Source organism: Cariama cristata, unplaced genomic scaffold, assembly GCF_000690535.1.
Source record: "Cariama cristata isolate BGI_N322 unplaced genomic scaffold, ASM69053v1 scaffold871, whole genome shotgun sequence".
NCBI lineage: Eukaryota > Metazoa > Chordata > Aves > Cariamiformes > Cariamidae > Cariama > Cariama cristata.
The window spans coordinates 43740-53250 of NW_009599599.1; the positions used below are offsets into that span (position 1 = coordinate 43740).

General features: G+C 42.6%; 1 protein-coding gene across 1 annotated transcript in view; it reads left to right on the plus strand.

The window, feature by feature from the left end:
- LAMB4 (laminin, beta 4) overlaps positions 1-9042 on the plus strand; it is a 42361-nt gene extending 33319 nt beyond the window's left edge. Inside the window, 8 exon segments of the mRNA XM_009709719.1 lie at positions 181-386; positions 1284-1487; positions 3077-3221; positions 5039-5246; positions 5862-6000; positions 6249-6425; positions 7421-7574; positions 8903-9042. Of these exon segments, the coding sequence (XP_009708021.1) occupies positions 181-386; positions 1284-1487; positions 3077-3221; positions 5039-5246; positions 5862-6000; positions 6249-6425; positions 7421-7574; positions 8903-9042 (1373 nt within the window).
- The last annotated feature ends 469 nt before the right edge of the window (positions 9043-9511 follow it).

A 9511-nucleotide genomic window follows, 5' to 3' on the forward strand; every position in this document is an offset into this window, starting at 1 on the left:
GACTAAAAAGCTTGACTGAGGAAATGACAGCTCCTGTCCCTCCCTGCTGTCCCAAATCAAACATCAGTGACAACAAAGTGAATCACCTGTCACTCACCATTTGTCCAGAATTCAAGTAAATACATGAATTAAATGCAACCAAAATACAGTCAGTACTAAACTCTATTTCTGTTGCTACAGAGGCTATCAGCAACATTAGGAAACATTTTGAAGTATCGTTGCTGGCAGAACAGAAGACTGGTGGGACAATCCCTGTTGTGAGGTACTCAGAGTACACCAGGAGCCACGCACTCGCTATGTTGGGCCATCAGGCCTTGAAAGCAACCAATGTGCTGGGACAGCTCAAGATGATCAGGAGCCCCGACATCCAAAACTTGAATGAAAAGGTAGGTGCTATGAATTTTGAATGGGAGCTAAAGAAAAATCTCTTTTCTGTTGCTGCTAGTATGTTTTATTTTTAAAGGGGGCTTACATGCATTTTTAAATCTAGAAAAATGACACTTCCCTGGCACAGACATGCAGCCACGTCAGAAACAGCTGCACTTCCCAGCTGTGGTCACTACCACTCTTCTGGAAGCCATCACTCCCAGGGCAGACCCAGCACAAGGAACTGTTTAAGTGCTCTCTAGTCTCAAGAGGATGTCAGTGTAAATTCAGAAAGGTTAACCCCAACCTCCTCCGTCAGTAAATTAAACTCATCAGAGCAATTTTGCCCTGCAGCGGAAGGGGAATGCTCACATATCCTTTGCATCATCCATGGGAGAGGAAGGGATTTCTGTCCTTCTGTGGGGCAGCAATGAATACCTGATATCACCTTCACCCAGCCCTGCCAGATCTGGAAGAGAGAATCCCTCTAGGCCTTTAGTCTCAACATCTGTGTTGAACTATATGGAGGGCTAGACATGGTACCTTACCATGTTGTGTGAGAGGTGATCTGGATCCTTTAGAACAAGCCATTTACTCATGGGCTGGATATGGCCGGGGACAGTTTCAGCCCTTTTGCCATAGAGAAGTGAAACAGGGTCTTAGTGCCACACATGGAGCCCCAAAAAGGCCCCTGCAATGATCCTTGGAGCCATGGACTGCCGTTGCATCCTTTAAGTCAGAGAAGGGGGACCTGTAACTGGCAGCAACACTCATCTTTGGAGAGACCGGACCACCATCTTTTCAGGAAAATCCCATCCTATGTTCAATATTCATATGACGTCAAGCATCTTCCTTCCCCCAGGAGTGTATCTCAGGCCCCCAGAGGAGCCCTGACATAAGCATCTTCCTTATTGCAGATCTGTGGTGCTCCAGGAGACCAGCCCTGTGTCACAGCGGCTTGCGGGGGAGCTTGGTGCTGGGACAGTCAGGGGCGCAGGCAGTGCGGTGGCCCAAACTGCAGTGCAGCTCTTCCTCTCTCCACTGATGCCTTCAGGAAAGCTGAGCAGGCTGCTGTGTTGCTAAATAACTTGACTACTCAGCTACAGGAACCTGAGAATAAGGTACTGTATATCAAACCTACATTTGTTCAGTGAAATGGATGGAGGATGAGATTTAGGAGGTCACAAATCCACAAAAGCTGACCTGCTCCTTGGACAAAGAGCAGTGACATAGTGATGGACCCTGTCCCAACACCATAGACCTATCATGGTTCAGTACCAGGAGTATTCGGTGCCAGTCCCACCAAGAGACCATGGCTCTAGCTATGCCTTCCTCTTCCTCACAACTGCCAAGATCTCACGGGTCATGGTGTGTTGTGTCTGCGGAAGTTGATGGCATCAGGCTATCCTTGTCTATATTTTTACTGGGAAAGATTCAAATGGCACCATTTGTCAGTAGCCTGAGTATGGCCCATGCGTATTGCAATGGGATTACTGCTGTGCATAGCGTTAAGCTCTGTTTATACAACTTCATATTACTCTTATGGTTGCCATTAAATAATTTTTGCAAATAATTTCAAGACAAAGGTTTTCTGCCCCTGGTGATGTGTAGAAGGGCATCAAGTAGTTGGTTGTACTGCACAGTGGCAGTGAAAAACAACTCAAGCGAAGTGTGGTTAATGCAACATGTGCCAAGGAAACAAAACAGACAAATCCCAAAACACCAGTAAAGACAGTTTGCTCTTATTAACAATCAGAGATGATGCCTGTTACAGTTATAGCAAAACACATTTTCCAACAGAAATGTCGTTCTGCTGTGGCTTTGTCCTGTCTCTGCAGGGTGCCTGGGCATCCATTTCCTCTTTTTAAAACGCAGGCGACACTCTGCATCACAGCTAGCAGGTTTAGAAATGAGCAATCGGGGCAGATGCCGGGGCCCCAGGACACCGAGGGGCAGCAGCAAAAGGCATCTGTTGAGGTGGTGAGGGCCAGGCTGCTGGGACATCGCCTTTGGCGCTCACAAGCCTCAGGCAGCTCTGTGATAATATAAATATAGTATTTCGAGATGTTACAGTAGTAAAAACATCACCATTTTTCTTGTTGTGTGGGGAAGCAGCGGGTCTCTTCCCTCCGCAGACCGCAGAGAGGCGGTACCTGTGCAATTCCTTAAGGCAAAGCATAGCGCCCTGCAAAGCAAAACACTGTTGGAATTCGATGATTAATCTAAAACTCTCATTTAAATTATCAAGAATACAAATTTAATGGCTAAATGTAACTCTTAAAGACAAGCCCTAAACTCCACCTTCCTTATTTGTGTCTTCTTAAGTATACTTTTAGCAGCAAGTCCAATATCAAAAGGCAAATGATATTATGTGCCTTTTCTGTACTGAATCTGATCACTGACATGCTGCAATACTGCAACAGCAAATAAGTCAGCACCTTCTTTTAGAAACAGAAGGGGCTGTGGTTTAGCAGTGGTTGTAGAGAGAAAAAAAAAAGCTGGATTTAGTCTTTTTCTGAAGCCAGAAGGCAGCCATGATATAGCAACTTCTGGAGTGCCCCAAAGAGATCTCCCACTACTTTTCAAAGCCACATCAAGTGATTCCAGCGGAGGCTTGGATCAAAATTATTTTGGTGTCAGAGCTCAACTTGCCAAGCAATGATAGATAACCTGCAGAAAATGGCACTGCTATTTCTAATAATACTTCCAGGTTGAAAGCATTAGAAAAACGGCAGAAGACAGCAAGTTGAAAGGCTCACAATTTAAAGGGCAACTGGAGAGGGCTAAGAATCAGATCGAAGTTGACGGAGAGATCACTAAGGAGTTCATCCGAAAAGTGAAGGATTTCTTGTTAGGTAAATATGCAAAGTTCTTTATGACTCATTTTTAATATATATGCCAATATAATACAGCATAATAGACAGCCAGAAAATGATCTAGCTGTATACACATGAAATTTCTTGTCTACCTCCTGATCTGTGCAATATTTTTCAATCCTTTTCTTTCCTAGTGCTTCTTTGTCCCAGGTGACAGTACTTTGTATTAATTTTTCCAATAGATCTCTTACATTCTTATTGTTGTCTTTTATTGATGTGCTTAGTTTGAAGTACACAAGTAACTCCCTCAGTTCCTGGTTTATCTGAGTAAAGGACTACTAAGATAATTTCATACAATATATGATGACCAGGCATGTCCAATCCATCCTCAAATTGTTATTCCACCCCCTTCTTCCAGGCCCATAAATAGAGGCTCTCTGTAGGGAGCGTGGGAATTAGGACACATACCGCTCCATCGTCTCCATAAAGCTGTAACTTGAGGAATCAAAGGATTCTGGTAGAACTTCACAGCTCTCATAAAAAAATAACAAAACAACCATATATACCCTAAAACTTTTTCCACCCTTGCGATTGCAGAAAAATGCTGTAAGAATTAGACCCTAAGTTTTCTTAACAGATGCGCATCAAAGGATTTTTTTAATCTCTTTAATGTAGCTGATCCCATAAGTTTCTAAGGATTGCATGTTGGCAGTCCTTTGGCATTTGTACCTGTACATCCAAATGGGAGTGAGGGCAGAGGACAGAGGATTTCCTTTGTTTGGGAATATTTAAGTTATTTTGTGAATTGGAAGAAAAAATCCATTTAAGTCCTCAAGATTCCTAGATTTTTATTTGACAGCAATTGAAAATTCCACCTTTGGCTCTTCTTTTATGTTTCTTAGTAGACATATGGCATTTACTAAGAATTATAAAAGCATTTTTTCATGAATTTTTGTTTTGTAAATTGAAGTTTAAGAACAGTAAGAGCTGAGATGCATACGGTTACATTAAATCTGCTGTACTCTACATTGACGTGAACGGTAATTTTAGATGAATGTATTTCTACAGAAAATAGCTCTCAGGAACGCACTTGTTTGCACAGCAAATGTCTTCTATTTAATTCTTGGTGAGTTACTTTGGAGTGTTAGCACAAACATTTAATATGTTTCAAATGTTTTATCACCCAAGGTCTTGTCTATAAAGGGCAGGGAGCAGAAAACAGAAGCGATGATGAGACTTCACAAGGCATTGGCTACTCTAAATCTGTGTGCCTGTGCCTCTTGGCAAAGAACTAGGACGAGCTCATTTGTAAGGGCAGTTATCAAAATACGTTTTTTTCTACTGTAAATTCCCATCCTAGCTGAGTCTGACCCAAGTTCCCTCTGTAGCTTAGCCTTTCTCATTAACCAGCAAGGGAACCACTTTCTCAATATTGCGGTGACTCCAGGGAAGGGATTACACCCACTGGCCGGCTTGGAAAGCGCCATTCACACCCCAGTCTCTCCAGCACCTCTTTGATCTGGGGGCCAAGGGAGAAATGGGCTCTGACACATCTAGCTGTGCCGTCCACCGATTTAAAACCTTCTGCGGGCTCAGTTCTACATCAGAATTTTAATAACCCCCTTCAAAGTGGGTTCAAATCCTCATTTTAGCCAGTTCTGACAGCATTAACAGCAGTACCTGGAAGCATAATATTAAATTACAAAATGTTGGAGATAATTCTCTTACCCCCTTGCTGTGCCTGTCAGCTTTATTCTCCCACGTAACTCAAAGGGTAGGCAGCCATGATGATCGTTTACATTTCACGGGGAGGAACGAGCTGCTTCAGGATACCCTCAGCTCCATTTCTGTTGCAGATGAGAGCGCGCCTCCAGAAGACATTGAGAAGGTGGCAAATTACGTTCTGCAAATAAACCTTCCCCCGACCCCACGAGAGCTCATGGGCACGCTTGGCAAAATCAGGAGCATTATGAACCACTGTGAGAAGTACAAACTGAATGCAAATAAGAGAAACAGAAAAATGGAGGATGCTCGGACGCTGCTGGTGGAGGCACAAGAGGCCAAGTGAGTAGGGTGTTGTGGTACTGATGTGCCAGCTCCAGCTGGGGTGGCCCTGTGCACCGCAGGACTGCTCCACACCCCAGGCACTATCCTAGTAACACTGGAGGGAAAGTTCAGATGACAGATTTCAGCTTGCCATTTCCACAGGGCCTCTCCAGCAGGAACAAGCCATGACAGCTCAGGCTGCGGGGAGGCAGCTCCCGCCAGGTCTTGGCTCCTCTGCCTGCTGAGTCAAAGAGGCCAAAGCAGCTACTTACATCCATGTTGGACCTAGTGGAGCATTACATCTGGGTCACTGGGAGGTTTAAATACGGGTGAGAAAGAACCAACAAGAATTGGAGAGGGAGAAAATATGTTCACCCATGAGTCTTCCTTACGAGCAGCACACCACCAGCCAGCCTGCAGCATCCAGGCTCACCTTTAATACAGCAGCTCCTGTGCTCCCACACTAAGTCCCTTACTAAGGTTTTGCTTTGCCAACTTAGGAACCACAATTTTAATGGTTGTTGTCGGACTTGAGGGAACATTTCTGCATGTCAGCATGGATGCATTTGAAATGTGTTCTTGCTTCACTCTCCACACCACGACACTACACACACGTCTATTTTTCCATTTTAGCAAAGCAGCTAAAGCTCTTCCGCCTGTGGATGAAATTAATAATAAACTAAAAAATGTTGTGAAGTCCCAAGGACACTCTAAAAACACCTTCATAAAGTTAAATGAAGAAATACGAGACATCAGAACACAAATCTCACAGGTATCTTGCTGTAAATCTTTTAATTTATTTACTACCTACATTTTAGAAAAAGATACTTCATCTCAAAGTTTCCTTAATGTAAACTTAAATAAATAAAACCAGAATGTGGCGCAGATATGATACCAATTCCGTAATGTTTAAGGGTGTCATCTTCTTAATCAGTTGACATTAATCTCCCTCATTATCATGGTCTGCAAGCTGGATGGACACTGCATAAGAAACCACAGCCTTTAATTGCTCTGTTTTAGGCTGAGAATGAAGTGAACAAGACAAACGACAAACTAAATCACTTGTCAGCAAAACAGTCTGAGATGGACGATGAAATTGCCACATTGCAGGCTAAAATGCTGATGAACAAGAATCAAGCTACCAAGGCAAGAGCAGGGGCAGAAGCAGCACACAAGCGAGCCCAGAATATTGATCATGTAAGCCTTTCTGTCACCTGTTAAGGGAAAAAAGATTCCCTCCATGTTTAACAGTATTTTTGATTCAGAAATGTAATTGTGTTACACTGCTCTCCTCAAAACTGTTTGTTAATGTTTTCCTTATGCCATGCAGTGTAAAATGTCACAGGTTAAGAATAATTTCTTTTTTATTTTAAGGCTTCTGGCAAAATACACTTCTGTTTGCTTGAATGAAAGAAAACATACACATTTCTCTGGCTACTCCATGACATTTTTCCTTGTACTGTGTGTAAGAGTCGTAGTCACCGTAGGCACCAGTAAACACAACAGAACAAATCATAAAACCAGATATTAAAATAGGTGAGCGATGGAAGCAGCCCGACCGTTCATCCCGCGCCATTCTCCTTCAGACAAAATTGCTGTGGGAGTTACTTGGAGTTTTCGGTCCTCCAATTCTTGAGAATGCAGCTAGAAATTTGCTAAAATTGTGAGGAGAACCAGGCAGCCACAGCACAAGCTTGGATCATGACCAAGCTTCCAGGTTATAAGAAACCTAGTTGAAATCTAAACTGCAGCCTCAACAGCAACCTAAATCAGCAGGGAATGGATTAGCCAGTAAATATTACTACACCTCAAAATGTAAAAAACCCGATGTTGCTGCAGATAATTCATTACACTTGAATTAAGCTTCATGGCAAAATGAAATTTACAGAAAGGCCCTATCAAAAGAAGTAAAAACAGCATAAGCTTTAAAAATCTTAAATAATACTTTCTTTACATCCCTGCCCCCCCTTTAGATTTCTCCACTGGCAGTTTGTTTTAAGCAATTTCTATCAGGTTTTGCAAAGCATTGTTTGATGTACACTCATCATGGATTTTTTTTTTAAATATTTAAGAGAATGAGATATTTAAAGTTTGGTTCAAAGAGGATATTCAAAAAAAGTATAAAAATCTCCTTTGGTACACCAGATTAATTATGAGAGGCTCCTAAACTAAGTAATGGCATTTTGTTACAGGAATTTGCTGACATTACAAGAAAGTACACCATTCTTCAAGAAAAGCTGAAAGCCCAAGGACCTCCAAAAGTAACACTAGAAAAAGTGAAGCAACTGAAAGAAGCAGCAGAAAAACTGGCTGAAGAGACTGAAAAAAAAATTAAAAGAATAACAGGTGGTGTTCTCACTTCCATAGCAAGCACCAAAAATGTGACAGTCATGAATTAAACTGAAGTCCTTACCCACGGACACTGACAGGCAAAGTTCACCTGAAATCAGGTTTAAAACAATTTAACTGGTGAAAATCTCTGCTTGAAGCTACTCAAAGAGTTTAAAAGTAGTTGAATTGATTTGGCTTATGTACTTTTTCTGACATAAATTGGTAAGCAGAGTTTAAGAAGTGTCCACACAGGGACTTGCAGTGATTTGATTCAGTTTAAGAACAGGACAAGCACAAAATCTGCATAAAATTTGGCTGCAGATTTAGCTGGAGACCTTGATTTATGCACTTACTTTTTGGCATTCGGACCTTAACTCTTTCCTCTGCGCTCTGTCTTTTTCTACATTACCTGAGTGATGGCTTGTGTTATAGAGCTGCAGGGTAGCTGTTTTCCATCAGTCCATACTGTTCCCGTTCAGACATTACCTCTGAGCAATGGCAGAACAAACCAGGTACAAATACTGGCTTGTGGAGACTGAAGCCGATGTGCCCCAGACCTGTGGGGCCGTGGCTGGGAAGCAGAGGGGTCTTGGGCAGTGGAAACCACGGCTCTGCAGCCGTAGCAGCATTGGTACTCAGACAACCCCTCGTGTGGGTTTAAAGGGTCACCAAAAAGGAAGAACACATCTCATTGCACACAGGGAACCTAATTCTGCTTGTAGTGAAGGTCTGGGCATTCCCCCTGGGAATCCTTGGGCCTAGGATCCTGCCAGGCTTGATATCCGAAAATACCATGTAACATCAGCAAAACTGAAGCAGAAGCTCCATCTCAGGAGCAAATTCTTCAGGACAGGATCTGAATAAATATTCTGAGCATATACCTTGAGGAGAAGCATTAAGAGCATCCCAGTCACTCCAAATGCCCAGATAATAAGCGTGTTGGAAACAGGCAGTGAATAATGTAGTTTTGACTCATTACCACTATGTTCCTGTAAATGAGAGACCTAAGCCCATTGTGTCCGAATTGTCTAGGCTTTATACACGTCGATGGACACACTGTTCCTCTGAGTGTTTCCATCTAAACCAACTCCTTTAAGAGCTCCGTGTCCTGCCTTATCCTAGCTGATGGACAAAAGCATATGCTGAGAAATTGATTTCTTTAGGGCTGTTACATTTCTCTTGCTATCCAGGAGCCAGACTTTTCCCTCCAGTTGCATCTACAACATTCCTCATTTGAAATGGGCTTATTGCCTCTAAAACTGCTGGCAAAAGAAAGGCTGTTAATCCCTGGATTTTACTTACAGAACAAATATGAGCATCATTGCATGTCTCTGCTCTTCCAGATTTGGAGAAGAAGCTTCAGGACCTGAATCAAACCAAACAAGACAAGGCAGAGCAACTGAGACAACTAGAGGAACAAGTGATAGCCATTAAAAATGAAATCACCGAGCAGGAAAGCAAGTATGCAACATGCAAAAGTTAGGGTCTGAACAGACCCTCAGGTAAAATGCAACCGAAGTCTCCGTGCTTACCACCTCCTGAGCTTCCCAGCACGGAGGGCTGTCCTCTGTAAATATATCTGAAAGTGCGTATAGTATTTTGGCACAGCGAATAATGTAATTTTCTCTTGGGTTTTTTTTGGTCCAGTTGAGTTTATATGGAAATAGGAAATACCTTTTAATCATCTGAAAGTGCCTATAGTATTTTGGCACAGCAAATAATGTAATTTTCTCTTGGTTTTTTTTTTTTTGGTCCAGTTGAATTTATATGGAAATAGGAAATACCTTTTAATAAACCAGCTGATTAAGTAATCAGGATGTGGTCTTTGAGGGAGTTCTATACTACACTCCTGTGCACAGCCTAGGGCTTCTTGCTGTAGGGGCCTCGAAATCCAAAAGGAGGATTGCGCAGAGGGTTGGAGGTAACAGCCTTAAAGACAGACTCCCAACACC